The sequence below is a fragment of the Gobius niger genome (genome assembly GCF_951799975.1).
Source record: "Gobius niger genome assembly, chromosome: 13".
Taxonomy (NCBI): Eukaryota; Metazoa; Chordata; class Actinopteri; order Gobiiformes; family Gobiidae; genus Gobius; species Gobius niger.
Window position 1 is genome coordinate 7,478,950 of NC_136864.1, and position 26,706 is coordinate 7,505,655.

A 26,706-nucleotide genomic window follows, 5' to 3' on the forward strand; every position below is an offset into this window, starting at 1 on the left:
TGTTGCCACGTTGTATTGTATAGCCTATGATCATCTTTGCCCTTGTCTCATGTCATGGGTGATTAGTCCACTTTAAGGACAACGCTTTGGCTCCTTCCTTTAGTGCTGATAATAAACATTATCACTTTTATCCCCTCTGTTCCCGGACATCGAGTCTTGTTTAACAAACCGAGTTATCGTGTTCTTGTTGTCACGCTGCCCGTCTCATAGATTGAGTCTTGGCCGGACAACGCGGCTTCATTATACGCTGCTGTCGTCAATTGTTTGGACAAAAATGTTCGGAAAAAATACTCTGTACTCCTTTTGTTTTTCTTCTCTTCTTCTCTGGGGGCATTATTTTTCAGTTATAGGAAAATAAACGGTTTAAGATGTGGCATTTGACGCACGCGGCCAGGACGGGACAAGAAACAGAGGTTATAGCCAGTTGTCCCGAGCCCTAGGACTTCACTGCACTTCGCTTAACAAGCATTCCTCGCTCTTTTTGCGATCGTTTTGGGAAATTAGCACAAATTGTGTTCACTCTGGTGGTTAATGAGCCTGTCGAGGTGCATTGAAAAGTGAAAAAGAGAAGTTTGCCCCAAGTAGCGTCCTGGTTAAGCCAGGACATTGTGACCTAATGCGTAAAAAATTAGACGACCCCCTGCAACGACATGGTAGCTTTCATGGACAGAATGGTTCAGAGAATTAAGAAGCTGTAATTCCAGATAAACACATGAAGTCAGCTCAGATTTCGGTTCTCCTGAGGACAACCATGACTGTTATTTCTACTGACCAACATCACGCACATGTTTTTGAATATTGTCACACATTTGGACGCCTTTATGAGGAAATAATCTGACCTTAGTCCATATGTGCTAGAAGAGAGGAGTTTGAACTTTGTGACAGTTTTTGCTTCATGTGAATTGTCCCAGGAACTACAGAGAAATTAGCAATAAACTAAGAGTAGGAATCTGCATTTTGACAGTTACCATGGTTACCAGCATGGGATTTCAGTCGCCCTCCACCTCAATTTTAAACGATTGGCTCTTTAGAATGTTGTGACGTCCCGTGAACGCAACCTTTAGTTTTAATTACATGACACAGATTTTAGAGATCCACCAGTCGATACCCACACAGATACTGGGGGTTGTAGTAGTAGTAGTAGTAGTAGTAGAAGTAGTAGTAGTAGTAGTAGTAGTAGTAGTAGTAGTAGTAGTAGTAGTAGTTTCTGTCCAAGCTTTGATTAGTTGCCGCTAGCATTAGCATACTGTTTTGTGCGGCTTCAAAGTGAGGTGCAGCGTGTCCATATTATTCACTGAGGTTTGTTTTGTGAAATCTTTGTTTTTAAAATGGTGAGAGCCAAAACAGGCATCGGTTCAGTATCAGATATTTGGAATCGATGCCCTATATTGAATTTTCTAATATCAGCTCCGATGTCAGATATTTTTTACTTTTATTCATTGGTTTATTTGGTCGGGACAGTGCTTGTTAAAGGGACTATACAGAGTTTAACAATGTTAAAAGTAAGTATTTCCTCCCGCTACATGTTCCAGCCATGTCCTAATGTGTAGAATGAGCCCAGACCTGTTCACCACAACTGCCTCTAAAATCCCCCCCCCAAAAAAGTCCAAAGTGCCGTCATGCACAAGCTTTATATAGAAGCTGCAGCTACACATAAGACCTGAGTTGGCAGTAGTGAGTATATAATGACTAACTTACATCTAGCCCGTTTAATGAACATACATGGGTCTCATGCATTAAACACATCACACCGGACTGTAGCCATGGGCATGCACACTCTCAAACACATTCTCATTCATCCTGGCCTATTGAACATGTTTTAGTGGAAGGAAAACCGGAGTAGCCAGAGGAATAAACTACACAGACACGAGAACATGTAAACGTCACACAGAAAGGTCCAGGTGGGAATCGAACCCTTCTAGCTGTGAAGCACGAGCGCTAATCACTGCCCTCCCGTGCCAATCAAATCAGTCCATCTCTAACAGATTTCTAAGGAAAAAATCCATTAATATTGCAAGCATTAGTAATTTTAATCAGAAGTTGCCTCTCAGCAAATCAGACCTCCGAAAATAGTTTTCTCAGTGGCTTTTGAACGGCTCATTGAATTGAACAGATCCCAAAGACTCTCCTTAGCTGTAATACCATCTCTAGGCTTCATCACACAAGCCTAAATAACTGTAAACACATTGTTTCCGAGTAAAAGAATATTTGTCCTGAAAGATTCCAACACAAGCCACAAATCAAATACAACGTGTGCCACTTCTTTTAAACTCTGGTCTTAGGAAAGTGAAACCAAACTGGACACACGTGGCATCTCATGTGCGTTCAGCCCCTATTTATTTACTCTTCATCACTCTTATCATACTATATTATTCTGGGTGTATAAGGAGGAAGACCACAGACTCTGCATTCATGACAAGAGACATTTAGGGCCTGATTTGCTCAGCCAGCCACTTAGAATTAGCATGTGCCATATTAAAGTAGTAACAGTAGCAGCAGCAGTAGTTGTATCGGTAGTCAGAAGTAGTAGTAGTAGTAATAGTAGTAGCGTCTGGAAAAGCCATCACTTGAGTAATTTCCTCGTCTCATTTGGGGGCCGGGACCAGACCACAGAGGCAGATAGTGCTTGTCATTAGAAAAGTATGTCCGCTCGGTTTAAATGAACGCGGTTAACGAGGTGCGAGCGTGATCCGATTACCAGGAACCATCTCCACAACAACAGCAGCAGAATTATCCCAAATACCTGTAGGTGCACCGTAAAGAGCACATGTGCGGAGCAGCTGGGGCGACTTACTGTTACGGGACGGGCCATCTAAATTTAGGGTCTGCAGGAGGAGGGACTGGGGAGATGTGTTGTTTTGGTTTTGTTTGAGGAGAGAAAAGAGGGGGTGAGGGTGTGAGGTCGTCATCAACAAGGCTGATCGAGAAATCTCTGAACTGAGAGTAGCAGAATTGGGTTTTTATACACTGGAAAAAGACATCTTAACCTCTTAACCTCTTAACTCCCGCCTGAACCGAACCCATTATCTCCAGGTCGACCTTACCCAAACCTTAAAGGAACAGGCCACCGAGTTTCCATACTGATATGTTCTTACCTGAGCTTAGACGAGTTGATACGTACCTGTCTGGTCTTTGTGCCCGTGGAAGAGCTTGGTCGCTTCCAACTTCACCCCGTTTGGAGCTATAGGAATACATTGAGAGAGGCCAAATGCTAACAACAGCTTTGGTCGTTTTGTGTGACTGAGGGCACGCACAAAGACCAGACAGGTACGTATCAACTCGTCTAAGCTCAGGTAAGAACATATCTCAGTGTGGAAACTCGGTGGCCTGTTCCTTTAAAGCTTCTCGACTGAACAGCAACAGTGTAAAGAGTTTTTATCTTGCTTTCGTCTCTTTTTATGTCACTTTTTCGTTGTATTTTTGCAATTTTTTTGTCACTTTTTTGTTGTGTTATTGTTGCTTTTCAGACACGTTTTTCTCGCTTTTCAGTTTCGGCTATATTGTTTTTTTGCAGCCTTTTTTTTCATTACGTTTTTGTCACGTTTTTGTTGCGCTTTTGTCACCTTTCTAAGATGTTATTGGTGCTTTCCCGACATGTTTTTTTCCCCCCGCCCGTCACATTTTTGTTGCGTTTTCATCCTGGCTTTCGTTGCTATTTTGGTGCTTTTTTTCAAGAAGCTTTTCAATTCGGGTAAAGCCAAACTGGAGGAAATGTGCTTTGAATTGAATTGAATTGCTTGAACTAAGAGGTTAAATCTAAAAATTGAGTTGTGTCAAGTGAAAAAGATTATTTTACAAATGTACAGGTGAATTTGTCTGATTTCAGGTGGGATTTATGCTTGTTCCTTTGGCATAAGTACTTTATCTTGGTGTGGGGGATCTGGTCACGAGTGGTGAAAACATAAGGGCATTGTCTTCGTGTGGTTAGAGCCTTTTTTTTCTCCACAACAAACAACTTTTCAATGACAAATGTCTCTTGCATGAACAAAATGGCATCCCTTACTGACTACAGCATTTAGCTTTTATACCTCTCCTAATGGGAAGACCTCCCACAGGTAAGTACCATTAGCTTGATGGGTGAATTCCAGAGATAAGTTTAGCTGGTAAGTTTTCATTTTACATAAGACAAATAGGTTGGGTCCAAAATTATAACTGTTCAAATCAAACTAATAAAGACCATACAAACCAAAAATCATACACAAAGGAAATTCACTGAAAAGTTCAGACCAGTTTCCCCCCTGCCACATGGTTCAGCCTGAGATTTTAAAATGGCCGACAAAGACCACACCCTCCCTTTGTTCCAACCATGTAATGCAGGTAAGTTTGTATCCTGACAGGTTCACAAATAAAGCAACGTTTAAAACAGACAATGTGAAGTGTAATTATTAACAAAACAAATAGCGGGTTGTTGTTCACTGATGGATGTCGCAAATGAAACAAAGTGTCCAAAATAAATAATGGGACAAACCCACTTTGTCACACAAGTTCCTTCATTCATTCATTCATCTTATTCAAGAGCGTATTTGTTCCGATGTTCACTACAAAAACTAGATATGAAGTGTGGGTTTAAATGACTTGAATTGAGAATATTAAGGCACATTGAGTTGCCTTGTGTTCGAAATGCACAATGCAATGGATGGATGGATGGATGGATGGATGGATGGCACCAAGATTATACTTTGTTTGTTTGAGGACATTTCCTGTCATTTAGCTTGACATAAGAGTAAGTAAAACTGCCACAGGGACAAGTGCAATTTCCTCACCCAATTGACCGATAAAAGAACCTGAAATAAAGACGAAGAAGAAATGTATTGAATCAAGTCAGAAACATCTCAGTAAAAGTGAAATCAACGAAATCTTAACTCGTCAAAACAACTCAACCTGAGACGTTTAAACTAATTTGGAGTTTTCGGAGTGTAAGGCAAAAGCGATTTTTAGAATGTGTTTTGGGAAGTCTTGTGTTTTGAGGACCTGCGAGTCAATAGCAGTCATTAATTTAGTGATGGTGTGTGTAACGTTGCTTCACCCTGATGTTTATTTGACTTGTGGCAAAACAGATTTTCTCAGAGGAAGTGCGGCCAACATTAACCAGGAAATGTATCATGATCGTTTGAAAATACCCCCGGGCGTTCTCACGTTTGTTAGGAACAGGCAGTGCTCAAAAGCATCGGCAGAGCTAATATATTAAGCTTTATTTTTATTGAGGGCTAAGGTAAATAAAGATTTTGAGTTAAGGCTGAGTGATGAAAATTAAATTGTAAGCTGATCGCGGGAAGTTATATTTAGTCTGGGCACCACCAATTCACTTTCTCGTAGGAGAGGTGTGCATGTAGCCATAGCCAATCGTATCAATTGTACAGATGACATATGACGCACCCGCTGTGAACTTGAGCTAAACTATTTAGAACACGGTCTAAGGCTTGATCCAAAGATGGCGGCAGCTGCTGTCATGTTGGATCTGTAAACAAAGTCCAAGCTTCCGTATGTTGAATAGCTCATCATCGTCTTGCCGTCCCTCCTCTTCTGTGATTGGTCCCCAAATCCATGCAAATATTTGAGCCATGGTCCCCAGACTGTTGTGAAGTTCGAAATGATTCGAGCGCACACAGCAGCCTGGGCGCTCCTAGGCTAGGAACGAGAAACAGTTTTCAGGGAAATCGTCATATTGTGATGCAAGGTTCTTGAAAAAAGCGTCAAAACAGCTACAAAAACGAGACAAAACGAGGATGAAAAGGTAGCAAAAAAAAGCCTTGAAAATGTGACAAAAGAGTGATGAAAAAGTGATGAAAAAAGTGACAAATGAAAATAAAGTGATGAAAATGTGCAGAGAACGCAACAAAAAAAGCGATAAAACAATATGTCAAAGTGACATAGATCAGTGTTTTTCAACCTTTTTTGAGCCGAGGCACTTTTTTTTTCATATAAAAAATCACGAGGCACAGCACCAGCAGAAAATGTTCAAAAATGTAACTATTTTTACGATATAAAGTCGTTCTCATCAAAGTGTCTTGAATAGGAACACAATGCCACAATGTCACATCCATGCATCACTCTTGGCTCAAAGAAATGAGACAGCACAGAGACTCAACAACAGCATGTTATTTGCGGATGATTAATTGTTTTCTAAAAAAATTTTTTTAGACAATATCTCAAGACACATTAGTGTGGTTGAAAAACACTGTTCTAGAGGTAGGTCTCAGCTTTCAAATGAGGCTGTGAGCTCCAGTCAAGAAGTTTTTACATTTGGGTAAAGCTGAACTGGAGAAATGTGCTTGGTTCAGGTGGGGGTTAAGAGGTTAATGCAACTCTATGCTCATATACCTTATATTTTCTGGTCTAATCCTTCTTAGCTTTCAAATGAGGCGTTACACTGGCTTATAGGCTTTTGGATTTGAGCTGAACCGGAGAAAATGCACTCCTTTAAGACTTTAGTGATGTTGCGAAATATTGTGGCTTCTTGCGATATGGATGTTGAATCACTTAATATCGCGATATATCGTGCAGCCCTAGTTTTGAGCCTGTCACAGGGATCGTTTCTCCTGAAGTCATCATAAGCTCACCATGTTTTTCTGGCTTGTTTTTGATATGAATGTTTGTTTTCTCACTCCTTCCCGGTGCCGTGTATGAGCCCTCACTGAGTTGTTTGCCTTGGCCCGTCTCTGTCTCTTCAGGTCACACGGGGCGCCTGCTGCAGTCCCTGTGCTTCACCAGTCTGTCCTTCCTGCTTCTGCACATCATCTACCAGATCACCATCCACAGCCTGCTGGCCTCCAACTCCATCCCTGCAAACTTCAACTGTAAGTACCGGGGCCTCTGCGGCAGCTTAAGGCTTAACTAACCTACAACACTGTTGGACACTACACAGTAGGGGGCGACGTGCACTTATGTTTGGCCTGCACTCCACCAATAGCTTTAAAGAAGAAGAAAACAGCTGTTGGTGATGTCACTTCCCCTTCCCCTGGGTAAGGACGGTCGAATTGTGCAAAATAGCTCTGAAGCCCTAGTTCACTAACTGCATAGAGATCTAACAGTCGACCCCATGAAAGGTTAAGGATTAGTTGCTAGTGTTAGTGCTTAGAGGCTACAATCGGATGGTTTTGGACACAGCCTCTGGAATCGCCCATATATGGTCATGTTTGAAGCAGGTAGGGAGGAAAACAAAGAGTAGAAATCTACACTTTCTATAATTTCTCCAAACCTACTTTCACAAATACTGAATTATCAATATAGTTTTCTACCCAATAAAGATACAGAGGCATGGAGAGGAGCCAAGTAGTTCAGCAGCCCATAGTTGTAGAAGTAACGGATGCTACATGCTAACGCTAGCTAAGATTGCCGTTTTTTTGCTTGTACTGAACAATCTGCGGTACCACAACATCCATATGGGCACGATTTATACTTTATTTGTGTGTGATAATAATATATTCTGCCAGAAAATGTCTAAAAAGAAAAAAATGTGTTTCCAAAAATATACTTTCCTCCCCCTCAGCGAGGCCACGCCCCCTTGTATGACGCAATGCCGTCTGTAGATAGATAGATAGAGGTCGACCGATATGCGCGGCCGATATTTTTGATCGATATTTTGTCTCCAAATGTCTGGTCTATCCCGTAAAAACATAAATACCAGGTGATTGAATTCATTCTGATTCTGTCCCAGCTTTGATTCGCTGCTATTAGCATTAGCATTCTGTTGTTAGCAATAGCGTACTGTTGCTAGCCGCGGCATTTTGACAGAGATCACAAATACTGAGGTTCAAACGAGCCCAGTAATTGAATTCTCCTGGTTGGTTCTGTGCTTCTAAATGACCTGCAGCACGTCCAAACTGACTGAGGTATTGTGAGACTTGTATTTAACAAACTTGTAGCTAACCAATTTTCATCACGATGTTTCTCTGTTCCCCTGAGGCCGAGGAAGTTGTGGGATCACTCGTTTTGAAGCCCTGACTTCGCTCTTTCCAATGCAATAATGTGATCTGTGTAGGTCCCGGAGATATTGGCTTTCGTTGGTATTGTTTTTTTTTCTGGTAGGAGTGTTTTATGGTTCATGGCGTATAAGGTTTCTTCTTTACATGACTACGGGGAAGAGAGTGATTCTGCGTATGTGCCCAGTCAGATTAGTGACACAGAGAAGATGGTTTCAATTAACAAAGAAAAATGTGCAAAAAACGTAAACTTCTTGAAAAGCGGAAACAGCTGTTGCTAATAAACGCTAACACTGCCCAGACTGTTGTTTTTAGTCGCGCCTCTGAGCGACTAAGGCCCGAACGTTTAACCAAATGTCAAAGGGTTCGAGTCAAGTGTGTCAATAACATCCATTGTGGCATCAATCAATAATCATTATGGGCCTCATCGAGTTTGCCGGTTTAAATGTTTCAGACAGATGGATGTTTGGTTTGCAAAAATAGCGCTTGTCTCCAGCTTTAGTCGGAATAAATGATGACATGAAAGTCGTGTGTTATCAGTGGCATCTCCGTCTGACTTTTCTGAAACCAAACTAAATAAAACCGATCTGACGGCCGAACCTCAGGAGAAAAATGAGCCTAATGACCAAGTATGGAAGCAGAATGTCTGATGTTTGACAGGGTTAACGTGCCGTAACCTGCTGAAGCCAGATTTATGTTGGTGCGGATCACATTAGGACAGTCGTATTAATCTGAGATTATGTTTCGTCAATAGTTTGTGATGAGGACGGACTTTCTGTGGAGCTGATTGACCAAAACACAATGAGCTTCATCCAATCACAGCAAAAGCTAAAACGCTGATCAAGCAAAGATATGCAGTATATTTATTGCAATATGTCAAAATTTGTGAAATTATCAACATTTTAGCTTAATTTGCGTATTTCTGACATGCCATTTAAAACTTTTTTTTTTTTTAAAGTAAGATGAGATTTACTGTCCAACTTTCATGTGCAATAAGATATTTAATTATATTTAAGGAACAGGCCACCGTTTTTCCATAGTGATATGTTCTTACCCGACCTTAGACGAGTTGATGCGTTCCTGTCTACGTGTCAAAGTCACGCAAAAAGACCAAAGATGTTGCTAGCATTTAGCCTCTCCTCCTCTCCTCTTTTGGGCCAAACGGGGTGAAGGTAGAAGAGACCAAGCTCTTCCTCGTTTCCCCCATTTAAATACGGTTACATGAGCGTTTACGCCAAGACTATATGTTGTTTAGCGCTAATATCATTGCACATAAAACCATATGACTCACATTATAATGTGATGCACATTTCCCCTCCTAATATCGAGCCATTATGCTAATACAGCTAGCTAAACAATGGCTGACAGGGGTGGGTTGTAATACAATTATCCCCTTACATACAACTAATGACACTTTCTTGATTTTAATGCTTTTCTGATGCCGAGGCAGTGGAGAAGAAAGACTGACTGAGGTGCCTTCAAATGTTTTTAAAAAAAGCATGTGATGAAGTCACAAATAAGAGTAAGCCAGTCAGATCAGGGCGATGGCACATGGGATCTGCCATATAACACTGAGCAGATACTGCCAAACAGGACAGAAGCTGAGAGAACAGGGGTCAAGTGATCTTCCCAGTGTGGGTTATTGGAGCATCAACAAATCATCAAGTTTGATGAGTGGCCTATTCCTTTAAGTGCAAAAAACCCCAACCCATTCCATTGGCAAATATTTTAATTATCGACTGAAATTTTAAGTATTTTTTCTGCTGTGAAGGATCATAAAATGATTTAGTGTGCCGTGTTTTTAGCAATTAGCAATAAAAGTGCGTGTTGCTCTTGATGAATGTAAAAGTCGTCACAACATTTCTGCGCAACTGGTTAAAACCATCAGTGAACAAGAAGATGGATTTTTGTCCATCCATCCATTTTCTTCCGCTTTATCCGGGGCCGGGTCGTGGGGGCAGCAGTCTCAGCAGAGATGCCCAGACTTCCCGATCCACACACACCTCCTCCAGCTGTTCTGGGGGGACCCCGAGGCGACACCAGGCCAGCTCGGAGACATAGTCCCACCACCGTGTCCTGGGTCTTCCACGAGGCCGACTCCCAATAGGACATGTCTGGAACACTTCCCGCGGGAGGCGACCAGGAGGTATCTGAAACAGGTGCCATAGATTTTAGTGAGTTTGTGAAACCAGCTTCTCCTGATCCTGAGATCCTTTAAAATATCGGGATTATGTTGCTGTTATAGATTCTTATTAAAGGTGCATTATAGAAGTTTTTAAGTGAAAAAACAAACTTCATATGTGTGCGTAATTGACCTTTATGTGACCCAGTGGCTGTACTGGTGGTCAGTGTGGCGCCTTTACTTTCCATCACGGTGATCTGTTCAACACTCCAGGATTTGGTAGGTCCATCAACAGCAAAAACCTACCAGAAACTCCTATAAACAAGTCAGAAAGTCACTAAAAAGTCAAATGAAGGTTGAAGTTTCAGAATGCACCTTTAAAGACACAGTGTGATTATTTTTGTCTATGAAACTAAATGAATTCCTTTGGTTTAGAGAATATTGACCCATGATGCAGGTCAGATGTGGCAGCTGCTCAGGAAGTGCTGCAGTTGTTGCCAGCTCCATTCATACTTTTTTGTCTTGTCTGTGAATTTGTTTGGTGAGGAGAAGCCGTCGGCACAGAATAGCAGCCAGTTTCCTAATAGATTTGAACCATAATTACTGAATCTTCCCTTGGTTGGTCTGTCATGATCACGGCGGATAATCTCCTCGCAAGTTCACGCCAAGGCAAAGCGCTTCTTGTGTAATTCGTGTGTTATTTTTAAAACAGAGGAAATCAAGCATTACTCATTGTGCCTCTGCGCAGCCGCCTTGTTGTAAATACAGTCAGCCGGTCTTATCTCTGTCCAGTGTTTCTGAGATGGTCTGTGACACTCTTTTCCTTTCGCCGTCGCTCTGCAAACAATGAGCCTCCTTCTAAGCCCCGCCTCCAGATAAACTCCATTTCCTCTGAGCTGTCAGCTGCGTCTAAACAGAGAGATTAGAGGAGGCTGAAGTCGCTACGAAGAAGGGAATAAAGATGGCAGCAAAATAATGATGCGTTTGAGAATTTGTTATTTAACGACAAGTTATATTTAAAGAGTGAGCAAACATCCAGGTAGAGGAATAATCAGAGAGATGGGTCACAGAAGTAGGTGCAGCTGCTGTGGGTCAGGGACTGGTCACTCCTTCAGGCTCCTGAGTCATTCCTGTGAAATGAGTCAAAGGGCGGGAACAGATAGAGCCAAACTCCCACGTAATGAACCTGGATATTTACAGAAGAGCTTGAAGTCGAAATCAAAGGAATGAACGCGACGGAGAGACGACTGGAGGAGGCAGCGAGATCTGATTTTAACCCAGTGCATTTTCTCCAGTTCGGTTTTGGACAAATCTAGAAGCTTCTCGACTGGAGAGCAAAACAAAAGTGATTTGAGTGAACTTTTTTTGTCGCGTTGTCGTCAGATTTTTGTCACATATTTAAAGCGTTTTTTTTTTCATGTTTTTGTCACTTTTATTGTTGTGTTTTTGTCACAACCCGCTCTACCATCTGGAGATGAAGGAGAATTAGGAGAAGAACAAGAAGGAGAAGAAGGAGGAGAAGAAGAAAGAAAAGGAGGACAAGAAAGAGAAAGTAACGAAGGAGAAGGAGAAGGAAAAGGAGGAGAGGGAAAAGAAGGAGTAGGAGAAGGATGAGAAAGAATGATTAGAAGGAGAAGAAAGAGAAGGAGGAGGAGAAGGAAGAGAAGGAAGAGAAGGAGGAGAAGAAGAAGAAGGAGGAGAAGGAGAAGGAGAAGGAGACGAAGGAGAAGAAGACGAAGGAGAAGAAGACGAAGGAGAAGATGAAGGAGAAGAAGACGAAGGAGAAGCAGACGAAGGAGAAGAAGACGAAGGAGAAGAAGACGAAGGAGAAGATGAAGGAGAAGAAGACGAAGGAGAAGCAGACGAAGGAGAAGAAGACGAAGGAGAAGAAGACATGGAAGAAGGAGAAGAAGAAATGGAAGGAGAAGAAGTAGAAATGGAAGAAGACGAAGGAGATGAAAAGGAAGAAGGAGAAGAAGAAGAAATGGAAGAAGACGAAGGAGAAGAAAGAGAAGGAGAAGAAATAAGAAGTAGTAGAATTAGGAAGGAGAAGATGGAGGAGAAGAAGATGGATAAGAAAGAAGAAGAAGAAGAAGAAGAAGAAGAAGACACATATAGTTATATAATCACATGTGTAACAAGTTTTAAATCAACATTTTTATGAATTTCACCAACTATAGACTTTGGTGTAGACCAGGGGTCCCCAACTGGCGGACCTGGGTCCAGATCCGGCCCTCCAGAGGCTTTAGTCCGGACCTCAAAGCCATCCTATCAATATACTTAGGCTGAATTAAAAATTATCTAGACTTTCAAGAGCAATGACTGCACATGTCCGGACATATGTTGAAAGTTGCGAAAGAAAAGTTTGGGGACCTGGAGCTGGTTTAGTTGGGGACCCTGGTATACACTCTAGCACAGGGGTGGGCAATTCATTTTCAAAAGGGGCCACATGAGGAGCCTGAATTGAGTCGGAGGGCCGCACCAACAATAACTCAAACTTATATCGGGATATAAGTATAATATATCGGGAGTGTATCGCCGGGGTCCATGAACAAAAGCTCCAAAATAAAAAAAATGTTTTGATTGGGAAAATACATTGAGGACTTTTTTTCAATAAATCTATAATGATGAGTCTGGCAGGACTGTAGCCTCATAACAACGGCTTACACTTTACAAGCCTGTGTCACAAGTCTCTGCTACTTTGTAGTCAATATTCATTCACTCCGCACTCCGTGGTAGTAAGCTACTATTGTAGCCACAGCTGCCCAGGGGCAGACTGTCCATTTCCCACTTGCAAGTCACACAATGTGTTGTTTATATCCTTATATCTTATTATGCCAGTGCCCTTTGCTGGACACCTGTGGAATTCTTTACTTTTATTCTTATTTAATCTGCCCCCTAGTGGCTGGAGTGAGCATTCTGGTAATAAAAAAAAAAAAAAATCATAACTCCGCACAGGAATGAGCTAGAGACTTACTTTTTTTTTTGACATGCTTATGAATTTATGCCCTACAAGTTATGGGCCGGACTGAATCATCTCGCGGGCCGGATGTGGCCCGCGGGCCGTACTTTGCCCAGGTCTGCTCTAGCATCTCCTCCCTCACACGCCTCAGTCCAGTGAAACGCTCAAACTCTGAAATTACATGTCGAGTAATGTGGAAATATGGCCCTGGTTTGTGTTGAAAATGTCCCGGGGTCGTCCTCTGAAGTGACCCGCCGAATGAGAGGAGCTCAGAGCTGCGAGGTTCACTGCGGCTCGTACGGAGGGTTTTTATGTCCATATAAAGTCTGACACAGGTACTTTCTGGTTCTCTGCCTGAATCCTTTGCTGTCCCATCACCTCCTGAGGCCCCGCGTGTTAAATTCACAATCTATCGGCCCCTGTCCTGTTACTATGGGCTGCACTGGCCTGACTTTACCTCAAACAAGCGGATTCTGGGACATTTTATAAAGCTTTTAACCATTATGAAGAAACACACCTGGAGTTTAAACAATCCTTTTGCTTGTACTTCACAGTGAGAAGGTCCCGGGTTCGATTCCCACCTGAACGGGGTCTTTCTGTGTGGAGTTTGCATGTTCTCCCTGCGTAGGTTTCCCCTACCACTAAAAACATGTACAATAGAGATCTATGATGTGAGTGAGTGTGTGAATAAATGATGGTGGTCAGAGGGACCGTTGGCGCAGATTAAGGAGTCAGTGTAAAACTGTTTCATGTAAAGCGCTTTGTGACCATGTTGGTGAAAGGTGCTATACAAATAAACTTCTTCTTCTTCATCTGCTTCTGCTCCTCTGTCTTCTTCTTCCTTTTCTTCTTCTTCTTCCTTCTCCTTCGCCTTCTCCTCATCCTCTGTCTTCTTCTTCCTCTTCTTCTTCCTTCTCTTCCTCTTCTTCTTCTTCTGCTTCTTCTTCTTTCTCCTTCTCCTCCTCCTCTGTCTTCTTCTTCCTTTTCTTCTTCTTCTGCTTCTTCTTCTTCCTTCTCCTTCTTCCTTCACCTTCTCCTCTGTCTTCTTCTTCGTCTTCTTCTTCCTTTTCTTCCTCTTCTTCTTCTTCTGCTTCTTCTTCTTCTTTCTCCTTCGCCTTCTCCTCCTCCTCTGTCTTCTTCTTCTTCCTCTTCTGCTCCTTCTTCTGCTTCTTCTTCCTTCTCCTCCTCCTCCCTCCTTCTTCTTCTTCCTCTTCTCCGTCTTCCTTTTCTTCTTCTTCTCCTGCTCCTCCTTCTCCTCTCAATCTCTCTCTAAGATTAATCCTGTCATTGCAAAGTAAAAACACTTGTCGTAGCTTCGTTGTGGTTGCGAGGTTAATTTTGTGTCTCTTTATAGAAACAGCCGTGCAGCGAAGAATATTGCATTTTCTAACCAACAAAGTGCATAGTGTTTAGCATTACACCCCCTCTTTAGTGGTTTTGCTCTAATCATTGAAGTTGTGCTAAAAATGTTTGCCGTGGGCTTTTCTCAAGAATGATGGTTATTGATTCTCCTCTTATCATCTTATGTCAATGCTCTTATATACTGCTTTATTCTGACTGTGACAGCTGCTCTAGACCCATTACTCTTGGTATTTTTTTTGCGATCTGACTGTAAATAATGGGTTTTGTGTCGAGAAAATACCCCTAGGTTTATGGATGTCGTAAAATGGAGTTAATACAACACGCCAGAACTTCATAGATTCTGGGCTGGCATTTTGAACACACACTAATGAACAGTTTACGGAACAAAACATTACTCCGGGTCGATGTTTAAGAAGAAAATAGCAAGTTGATTTGTTAAGTTGACAGAATTGTTTACTTTGCACCGATACAGAACAACTGCTTTAAAACACGTCAGCGATTAGGAAATAGCACAGGTTTTATGATTCTCTACCTGACTCGGGCCTGTCCTCCTCTGGGCTGCTGCACTGGCCTGACCTCACACGTGCAGATTCCTGTATATTTTACTTTGTCACTGTGAGTGTGTGTAAGAGCTCATGCATCGCCAGGTTTGCCTATAGTTTTTGGCACCGTGTCTTAGACTTACGAGCTACACAACGGCGACGTTAAGGGGCTGCAGGAATGTTGAGGCATGGTGGCAGAGTGGAGTTTGCATGTTCTTCTTGTTGCTAAATTCCTTGGAAAACCTCCTCCTCTCACATCTCCTTGTCTAACAGATTCCTGCCGTTGTAAGTTGAGGTTGATTTCCTAAAAGCCTTCGAAATGCCGGTCATCATTGTCAGCTTTGATGCCCTGTATGAACTTCTGAACTTGTATAACCTGGGTAAAGCCAGATTGATATTACAGTAATAATCTGCACGGCTCTGGTTTAAATCATCCGTGAAGAGGATTGACTTTGAGCGGATAATTTACGGCTGATTGGATTAAGAGCACCTTGTTTCAGCCAATCACAGAGAAATCTAAAAACACAACTTCACAACAAGCGCCTAAAACGATTTAGTAAGCGGCCTGACCAAAAAAGTAAAAAGTTAACACCTGGATTTAACCAGTTGTTCTGATCTGGGGTTGCTGCAGTCGGTCAGGTCGAGGTTCAGCAACACTTTCTGCCCAAAGGATGAGATCAGCTGACGACCTCAATATCCTGAAAGACCAGGTTATTCGATCAATGGGTTTCTTCTTCCATGATGGCACTGGCATATTCCAAAATGATTCATCGGGCTCACATTGTGAAAGAGTGATTCAGGGAGCATGAGACATCATTTTCACCGGGGTTGTTCTGATCCCGATACTGGCTTTTATTCCTTCCTTCCTTCCATCCATCCATTTTCTTCCGCTTTATCCGGGGCCGGGTCGCGGGGGCAGCAGTCTCAGCAGAGATGCCCAGACTTCCCGATCCACACACACCTCCTCCAGCTGTTCTGGGGGGACCCCGAGGCGACACCAGGCCAGCTCGGAGACATAGTCCCACCAGCGTGTCCTTCCACGAGACCATGTCCCACTAGGACATGCCTGGAGGCGACCAGGAGGTATCCGGAACAGATGCCCGAGCCACCTCAGCTGCTCTTTTCAACGTGAAGGAGCAGCGACTGTACTCCGAGCTCCTCCTGGGTAACTGAGCTCCTCACCCGATTTCGAAGGGTGCGCCCAGCCACCCATAAGCCATAGTGCACTGACTTTGTGTGATATACATATTGGCCAAATCAGAGTCCAGATCTTCACCTCTTAACCCCCGCCTTGACCGGGCTGCGTTCTGGTGCGGCTCTAACCTGCCAAACTTCAAATAATTGGTCTTTCTCCAATAACTGTAGCGTACTGTATATCTGTCTCTCTAACTCCACTCATGACTTTATCTGTAGCTTCGAAACAAAAGCCTCGCACATCTGTCTGCTTCGAATTCAATGCCTGGAAATCTCAGCAGTGACATTTCAAAAGCAACAATGTGCCAGAGAGACACTGACCCAGGGACATTATATACGTCGACATTACTCATTGTTTTCATTGTATTCAAGGAAAGAGTGCCTGCATATCTCGGGGGTTTCTGTCGGGCACGGCCAAGTGGACATACATTGTTTTTGGATACAATATGACAATCTATCAGTGAAACTATGGATCCAGGAGATTTAAGCCGGGACCCTGATCCCGACTGAGAGTCTGGGGCAGGGTCTTGAGAGGATGGAGCGGGGAATTGACAAATCAATAAATACAAAGAACATAATTAGGGCTGCAACTAATGATTATTTTGGTAATAGATTAATCTACAGATTATTTTTATGATTAATCCTTGGCTGTGAAAATATTTTTCCCCGCATAAAACTACTAACATTTGAGGACATGTTGATGGAGTAAACTTAAAGTTTGTAGGAGGCTCTTCTGCTTTCTGATTGGACGAGACAGACAGATATTTATGAAATTAACAACAAACAAAACACTGCATACCGTGACTTCAAAAAAAGTAGTAGTTTTTAATCAAAAATAGTACATTTTCATTGTTTTAGTCTGTATTTACCACAAAATGATTAATCAATAGTATACACTACTGCTCAAAAGTTCTAGGTAAAATGTTCTTATTTATTCAAAGAAAAGCACAGCTTTTGATGATTTTTACTGGTAAACCTATATAGGTGCAGAGGCCCATTTTTAGCAACCAATGCTTTAGTGTCTAATGGTACATTGTGTTCGCTAATTAAAACGATTAAAACCCTTGAACAATTATACTGCAGCACTGCTGAAAACTTGTGCTGATTAGAGAAGCTATAGAAGTGGATTGACCCCCAAACTTTTGAGCAGTAGTGTACACTGTATATACCGTAATTTCCAGCCATAAAGCTGCTACTTTTTTCCCACGCTTTGAACCCTGCGGCCAATATGACGGCGCTAGAGGCGTCTCCAAAAGTGAGACGGGCTCTGTGAAAGATTATGGCTGAACTTCTAACCAATGCTGCTCTTGGCTGAGGAACAGTAGATGAGTAACTTTTAAGATGATGAAGGCTCACGGGTCACACGTCACATCCCTGCACTTCCACATCATTTACTAGATTAGTTTAGATGTCTCAGTTTGAGCATAATAATCCACATTTTAGTTGTTTTGACTAGTTAAGATTTAGTTGGGCATTTGACCGAGATTATTTCACTTGTTCTGAGAGGTTTCTGACTCGTTTCAATATATTTTGCCTTTTTTCAAGTAAGTTTCTCTACCAGTGGAGTAAGAAAAAATGTCTTGTCCCATTGGCAGTTTTACTTTCTTATTTCAATTGAGATTTACCATAAAACCAGTCTGAAATGTCCTCAAACTAGCAAAAATAATCTTGGTCAGATCAGGAAAAAGGTCTTAATGAGTGAAAACCCCTCAAAACAACATGCATTTCCTCAATTCAAGTCATTTAAGCCAATGCTTGATATGTACTTTTTGTAGTGGGCCTGCATTTTTGCACGTTTATCACTGCCGTCCTCCCTCTGCCTACAACTGCACCTTTCTCTGGGATGAGGCGTCTCTTCCTCCTCGTCTGATGCACAGCATTATAAAAACCTGCGGCTTATATTGTATGTGAACAAGGCCGCACATTTAGCTGGTGCGGCTTATACAGTAGAAAGGTGCGTTCAATTGCCCGAAATTTACGGTATATATATTAAATATTTCTTTCAGTTTCTGTAAAACTTTGGAAAGAACAACAATTTTAGTTACTTTTTTTTCTCTTTATCTTTTTACTATGTTACAATGTTGTTTTCTTGTCAAAAACATTCCTGAGTTGTGTTTGGAGCTGCTGTAGCACATCTTTGAGTAATCTTTGGATCTTCAGTAATAGTGATTCTTAGCAGCACGTCGACAGCTCTGCGGTTCTTACGCATCCAGGAAATACTTCCCTCACTTCTCAGTCTCTTCAATCGTCTTATCGTACTGTAAAGTGAAAATACTCGCCATAACTTCACTACAGCCACGCAGACTTTGTTTCCCTCTTTATTGAAACAGCTGCAGAGCAAAGGGGAGCAAAATTGTGGGAGGGGCTTTAGTGTGAAAATCAGGAATTGAAACATTAACATTTGAGAGAAGACGGCCAATTCAGACAGATTTGGAAGAAAAAAGTTTGTTGAGGTCTAAACTTCAGAGTTAACAGGTTTTATACATAACCTCATATTTTATTGTTTGCACAGGATATCATGTTACCTAAAGTATTTCATTTGTGGTTTGATTTAATTGCCAGCCTTATTTTTGTGCCTGGCCCCGATACAGCGATAACTACAGGATTACACAGTACACTATACAGACTTTCTCAGGTAGTTAGTAATCATAATGGCTGATAGTTTCAGGACTGTTATTGTAATAAATGTAATCCCATATTTAATAGCTTCGATAAATATTTTACTGCTGTGGAAACGCGCTGCTGGTTCAAAGCCGCGGATCTGTTTTGAATTTGACAGATTTCATAAACACGTTAATGCGGCTTATTAAAGGTGTGAGGGAGAGTCTGTGCCAAAAAAGCTCAATCTGTGCTTCTGTGTTTCCCAGGTTCGACGTGGGAAAAGTCCATTAGACAGATCGGATTTGAAAGGTAAGATTTAGTCTGGTTTGTTTCTCCCTCCACGAGGAGGTTTGTGCGGACGTGGGTGTGAATTTGTGCCATATTTATCACCAGGTTAGAGCAATGTTTGTAAATGCTGTAGGAAAAAACTCATAGGACAACTTTGCTTAGTCACTATGTGGTAAAAGATTAAAGTTAAACAGTGTGTTATAGGGCGACCTTCTCTACTATCTGAGCCACTGTCGCCCCATGTGTGTCAGTGGTTCCGAAAAAAAACACTGTGCATTAAATTATAAAGTTTTTTTTTCTTTTTCTCAAGAACTAGAATGACTAACTTGTCAGTGTTGGGAGGATGACCCTGAAAGTTGTGAAATGCTCACATGAACTCATTCCTGTGAAGAAATGTGAGACGGAGTCATGACTTTGCACACGACTATGACTTTACAGACAATGAAAGCAGACAAAGTGAATCAAAAATCAAATGGCTTTGCAGGACTTGTTTTTTGGTCAGACAGTTTAACTTTCAAACAAATAAACAGCATTTGGAGTGTTTGCACTGGGAGTCCTTTATTGGTCATACAGTATGTGATGATTTTTGCCAATTTCATTTGCTCAAATAAAATTTCTTTTGCCTTCTCAATCGAAGCTTTATTGTCTGCTCAGTCTCATCTTTAACAGCTGAGTGGACAGATGGTTTTGGCTCCCCACACTTTCTCTCTCTCTCTCTCTTCCTCACTCTTTCTCTCTCTTCTCTATTTACCCTTTCTTTCTTTCTTTCTTTCTTTCTTCCTTTCTTTCTTTTTCTTTCTTTCTTTCTTTCTTTCTTTCTTTCTTTCTTTCTTTCTTTCTTTCTTTCTTTCTTTCTTTCTTCCTCTCACCCATTCCTCTCTCTCTCTCTCTTCATTCCTTCCTTTCTGTCTTTCTTATATTCTTTCTCTCACTGTCCTGTTGTTCTCTCCTCTCCTCTCTTTTCTCTCCCTCACCTCTTTCTTTCTTTCTTTCTTTCTTTCTTTCTTTCTTTCTTTCTTTCTTTCTTTCTTTCTTTCTCTTTCTTCCTTTGTCCCTTTCTTTCTCTCTCCCCCTCTCTGTCATTCTCTTCCTTCATTTCTTTCTCTCTTTCTTACGTTCTCTCTTCTCACTGTCCTTCTCATCTCCATCCCTTTCTCCATCTCTCTCCTCTCCCCCTCTCTTTTCTCTCCCTCTCACCTCTTTCTTTCTTTCTTTCTTTCTTCTTTCTTTCTTTCTTTCTTTCTTTCTTTCTTTCTTTCTTTCTTTCTTTCTTTCTTTCTTTCTTTCTTTCTTTCTTTCTTTCTTTCTTTCTTTCCTTTCTTTCTTTCTCTCTCTTTCTTCCTTTGTCCCTTTCTCTCTTCTCACTGTCCTGTTCTTCTCCATCCCTTTCTACATCTCTTTCCTCCCCCTCTCTTTCTCTCTCCCTCTTTTCCTCTCTCTCTTCCTTCCTTCCTTTCTCTATTTCTTACATTCTCTTTTCTCACTGTCCTGTTCTTGTCCATCCCTTTCTCCATCTCTCTCCTCTCCCCCCTCTCTTTCTCTCTCCTGCCTCCCCCTCTCTTTCTTCCCTTCCTTTGTTTCTCTCTCCCTCTTTCTCTCTCTCCCACCTGCCCCTCTCTCTCTTCCTTCCTTTCTCTCTTTCTTGCATTCTCTTTTCTCACTGTCCTGTTCTTATCCATCCCTTTCTCCATCTCTCACCCCCCTCTCTTTCTCTCTCCCGCCTCCCCTCTCTTTCTTCCCTTCCTTTCTTTCTCTTTCCCTCTTTTTCACTCCCTCTCTCCCGCCTCCTCCCCTCTCCCTTCCTTTCTTTCTCTCTTTCTTACATTCTCTTTTCTCACTGTCCTGTTCTTCTCCATCTCTCCCCCCTCTCTTTCTCTCTCTCCCTCCCCTCTCTCCCCCCTTCTCTCTCGTATGATCATATTATCTGTGGTTTGGAGCCTACGGGAATGTCCGCTGCGGGGCCTGTGCATTTTCCAGTACTCAGAGCCCTCGCGGAGTAAGTGGCGGAAGTGCGGCCGTAAACATTTTATCCCGTTTGGCTTTTACCTGTTTGTGTTAAGCCTCAGTCGCTGCATATACAGTATTTACAGATGGTATATTACGCGCACGCCGGATGTTTGCCTTCAGTTTCGGGCGTATAGGAGAAATCTCATCTCACAGCTGCTGCCGCTGTCAAAGAGATGGATCTCGGTCACAAATGTTACTTTGAAACGACAAATATTTAATAGATTTTGAAGACGGTGTTTGAGATTTGTCGTATTGTATAGAATCTTCTCCCACTGCTTCTCTCAGTTGTAGTTTTTATGAATCAGCTTTTCTTTATTTTCAACACTATTTACTGTACATTGTGTGATTGTGTGAATTTTAACTTTTTTGGTCATAACTCCCACCTGAACTGAGCACATTTTCTCCAGTTCTCCAGCTTTACCCGAATCTGAAAGTGTGTCATCTACAGGTGTAATGCCTCATTTGAAAGCTAAGACTTCAAAATGGATCTAAAGAAATTTTCTTGCATTGTCGTCACTTTTTTTTTTGTCTTTCTTTTTTGCTGCATTTTCATCCTCATTTACATCCTGTTTTTGTTGCTATTTTGACACTTTTTTTAAGAAGCTTTTATATTTGGGTCATGTCGAAATGGAGAAAAGATACTTGGTTAAGGATGAAGAGGTTAAGACTAGGATACCTTATCAGGTATTGGCTACAAATATCCGATACTGAACCAATACCAGTTTTGGCTCTCAACCCCTTAAAAACACAACTTTTGCCACCTAAATGTAAGTGAATATGGACATTATGAGTGTCATTTTAAAGCTAAGAACCTGGAGAATTCAATCGCTGATTTAGTTTTTACCTCCGCAGATGTATTTTTGATCGCCGCGCAATATGCTGCGCTAGCAATAGCATGCTAAAGCTAGCGGGTCCATGCTTATGCCAATGAAAACTAATAGGCTGAGTCAGAAACTATAATAGAAATACCTAAAGAAGCCTAGTAGAATAAAATAACCACTGCTGAAGCCAAGTGTTTGTATTTTAGTTTAATAAAAATGTATCTGACATTTGACATGATATTTGTAACGATGAGATCAGTTTATATTAATGTAATCTAAAGCCTGTCATGTACCCAAGGATAATTAGAGGCCAAAAGTCTAGTGATCCTTGTTTAATGTTCATCCACTAGTTTATCAATAGATAAATTATTGATCATTGATCTGTAACATCATGACAATAAAATATGACTTTATTGATCTTAAAATGGAGAAATTAGTAAATTACATTTTTCACTCAGAGAAAGACCCTTTAAAAGGAACAGGCCACCGTTTTTACATTTTACTGAGATATGCTCTTGCCTGAGCTTAGATGAGTTCATTTGTGCCTGTCTGGTCTTCACGCGTGCCCTCAGTCACGTAAACACAGCACAGACGGCGTTAGCATTTAGCCTCCTCTCCTCCACTATAGCTCCAAGGGTGAAGATAGAAGCTAATTAAACAATGTGGATTTTCTAAGCGGATAAAAGGGGAAACTATATTGTGAGGCGTAATAATACCAGGAGTACTTCGACATCCGTGCAGTTATAACTTCACTTTTTCGTACGGATGTTGAACTACTCCTTGGAGCTATAGTACATTGGCTACAAACAATGGAAGAGTTCAATGGCAAAAGCGAGTATCTCCTTTATGAAGTTTCGTCAACAACTTTATTGATTTTTAAAGTCCACACAATCAACACAGCTGGACATTTTTAGTCTTCGAAAACAGTCAAACCTTTTCCAGTTTTGTTTTGTTTTCCCTGGTGACTCTGCAACTTTAAACACATGTGCACTGTGGTTTGTCCACTTAAGCACCAGATGGAATTTAAAGACCCAATTCCTAATTTTAGCTTCATTGTAGGGAAACATTATTTAGCCCGATAAAAGTAGTGAAGTAGTTTGTGATAAAGTAAGCCTGATTCGTGCAGCCTGCATCGTTTTATGATTGGTTGTGTAAAAAAAAAAAAAAAAATCCGTAATTTCCGTAATTTCCTCAAAATGCTTTAGAGAATTTCCAAAACATCAGCAACATTAGTATAAAAACATCCACCTGTGTCGATTGGTTTCTATTTTGTTTCAATGGGGCAGAGTACATAAAGTATATTATGCTTTTGAAACTTAAGTTCTGTGCTTTTGATTAACTTATCATATCATCTTGGCACAAAAATAGTTATATATAGTTCCTACAAAACTGCTAAATTATACAGGATGTTGTAGGATTCTTACAGAGCGCTGTGATCATACTTTTGTTTTGTAACAGCACTGAATATGTGTGTTTTACAGTGACTTTTATTGGAGGATTATGATTTCCTGAATACAAAGGGCTGTCGTTGTAACACATTTTATTGGATCAGGAAACTCCCACTGAGAGGTTTAAAGGGGCTCCTGTTGTGTTTGGGACAGATGTTTGTAGGTGCAGGGAAAACCCAAACACAGAGAAAACCCCGCGGAGAAGAGACAGAAACACAACTCAATATCTGACAATTAACTCAGCTTTGACACCAATGAAATGGTGATTTTGCAACTTCCTTTTTCATTTGACAAATGCTTTTGTAGTTCATCTACAGTGCCTCGCCTTAAAGCCGGGGTCGTCGGGTTTGGTTTTTGTAGGGCCAATTTTCTTCATTGTCAAAACATGAGGGGCCGAATCTGACAATAATAACTAATGGAACGCTTTATTAATAATACATTTTATCTGTAACACACTTGACATCTGACACTGCGCTACCACGGCACAGTAGTACAGCGGTTAGCGCTGGTGCTTCACAGCTAGAAGGTCCGGGTTCGATTCCCTCCAAAGACGGGGCCTTTCTGTGTGGAGTTTGCAGGCTCCTCCTGCAGGTGGTCGGTCCACAGGAGGACAGCCTCACGATTAACCGGGTATGTTGGTCTCTCATAAGGGGCTTTTGAACCGCTCTTTGCCTGACCCGTCACCTAGGACCTGTTTGCCTTGGGAGACCCTACAGGGGCACAAAGCCCCCGACAACAGAGCTCCAGGATCATTCGGGTGCTCAAACCCCTCCACCACATGTCACATAGAAATAAAATACAAATAAAAGATAACAGACCAAGATACTGTACACTCTGGCTAGTGTTGAAGGCCAGGGAAAAGAAGTGTTTTCAGTCTGGACTTGAACTGTTTTTTTATTTTTTATATTTCACTTGATTTATTTGAGCAATTATTTACATTATTTATATTTACATTGTCAGGTGAAACCAAAAAGAAAAACTCTAAAGGAGTAGGAAAAGCAAGAAAGCATGTAAGTGCCTACCCCATATTCAAGATACTTCCATGCGTTTCAGGATAATTTGTAAGAGTGAACAGCTGTCATAAGGAGCAGAAAACAGGAGTGATGTGCTCACGCCTCTTTGTTGTAGCATCTGTTTTGGTATCTGTCAGCAAATCACAAAAAAACTATTTAGGACATCTAAAGCAGTGGTTCCCAAAGTGTCACGGGACCCTGAAGTGGGGGTGGCAAGATTATTTTGAGGTAATATTTTTTTCATTGAAGTTTTACACATATTTTTGTGAAATTAAGCCAAATATCAACAGACATCATCCAAATAAAAACGCGTAACATTTTGGACTGTACTGTTGCCATCAGTACAAACCATGCTCCTAATGACCAGCTCAACACAGAAAGTGCTGTTTCTGCAGTGGGTGGATGAGATCTGGATGAGAACTTGACCTGTATAAATAAAGATCATCTTCTTCTGTTACATCTCAAATTCTGCTGACTTTAGTCACATCTCCATGAAGACTCCCTGTAAAGCTACAGTCATGTCTTAGGAGAGATGAGAGTTTATTTGTACATTTATGAGTTATTCTTCAATGATGAAAATATCTGTCATAAAATAAATACTTGTTTTTCAATTTTTTTTATTGGGTAACATTTTACACGGTTTGGCTTTAAACTAGATGTAAAATGTTTTGTACCTTAAATTATTAATGTCATTTTACAGAAGTGGTCCAAGTTGTTGGTTGAGTGATCGTGGCTTTAAAGGGATATTTCAGGATTTTTGACATAGGGCCTCATTATATTTTTTTGTAATTCATGCAGTCCTTATATTTGAAGAGCTACTTGGTGCTAGGCTAGTGCAAGGCTAGCGCATTTCTATGGTATCAGCTAGCCTGCATTAAAAACAGTCTGACCCGCTCCACAGAGCACCTGAGGCAAATCACTTATAACACCAGACTAACCATATAAATGTCTGTGTGGATAGAATATTTTTTGGAATATAACGGACCTTGCATCACATGAATGATCGCATTTTGAGGGACTATTTTCTAGCAGATCACTCCGCCGCCGCGTAGCTTTTACAACTACGAAGCTGATGCTGCTCAAATATAAGGTCTTTTAAATGCAAAATGGTTAAAATTACTCTATCGACACAGACATTTATATGGTTAGTCTGGTTGTTATAGGTAACTTGCCTCAGGTGCTCTGTGGAGCGGGTCAGACTGTTTTTAATGCAGACTAGCTTGCACTAGCCAAGCGCCACAAAACTCTTCAAATATAAGAACTGCATGAATTACAAAAAAAAATATCTCCAGAAATCAGCAACACTCTGGATAACGAGGAAAGGAGGCCCTATGTCAAAAATCCTGAAATATCCCTTTAAACGTTTGGGATGTAAAGCACTGAATCCACAATGAGATAATTGTATTTATCATGTAAAGTGAAAGAAGCACTTATTAGAAGCTATGAGATACTGTATTATCATCAAACCACAGAGGACGTCCTGTTGCGTGTCCTTCCCCTCGTGTGGAAAGTCCCTCGTGTCCAGTGTCACAGCTGCATCTTCACCGTAAAACCGCACTTCTCTCCTCAAAGTGAGCGTTTGACACACGTCCCAAAAATGCGGGCGCGTCCGAGCGGCGGCCAGTTGTTTATTACTCGAGAAAACCACGGGACTTTGAACTCGAAAATTAACCCACCAGTTCGATGACGGCCGGAGCAGCGGAATAATGAAACACTTTGGTGGGCTGGAAACGGGATGCTGCGGGGAAAACAAAAATAGAAGTTTGGTTTTGTGAAAATTAAAGTGTTTTTTAAAAGCTGTTAGCCATTTCAAGGACACGTTTTATTGGTTTAATTGGACGCGCAATCATGACACCTCGTAAAAGGAGTTGTCCCAGGGGCAGTGAACGCATCACGCTGAGGGGTTTGAAGCCTTGACGTTTATGGCAACTTTTTCCCATTATGAAAGAAGGAGTAGCCAAACAAAACATTCCAAACCTTAACGCCAGATACTTTTATTACTTATATTAAAAAGAGACACGTTCTTTCTCAGCAGTAAGAATCCAAAGATGATTAAATGTGCACAGACTGAACCAACAACAAAGCAACACGCGGGGCCGGTGACCTTTATTCAACAACTACTGTGTACAGTGTAGAGAAAAGTGAGTACACCGTCTGGAATTTCTCACATTTCTGCTTAAACTGGTCACTAATGCGGTCTGATCTTCATTAAAATCACAGGAATTATTAAACAGTGTCTGCTTGAACTAATACCACCCAAACATTTACATTTGATCAGACTTTTATTGGCCACAACATGTAAACATTCACAGGACAGCGTGGAATAAGTAAGTGAACCCCAGAAATCTCACTGAACTGCAGCAAGATTTGTAAAGAGGAATGATCCAAGATTCATCCTGATCGTTGTGAGCGTCTAATCTGCAA

The 26,706-nt window shown here is 41.4% G+C and overlaps 1 protein-coding gene across 1 annotated transcript in view; it reads left to right on the forward strand.

The window, feature by feature from the left end:
* Window positions 1-26,706, forward strand: part of piezo2b (piezo-type mechanosensitive ion channel component 2b) — a 175,494-nt gene that overhangs the window by 36,738 nt on the left and 112,050 nt on the right. The window contains exons 3-4 of the mRNA XM_079569635.1: window positions 6,672-6,797; window positions 18,972-19,014. Coding sequence (XP_079425761.1) covers window positions 6,672-6,797; window positions 18,972-19,014 — 169 coding nt within the window. The remainder of the gene's footprint in view (window positions 1-6,671; window positions 6,798-18,971; window positions 19,015-26,706) is intronic.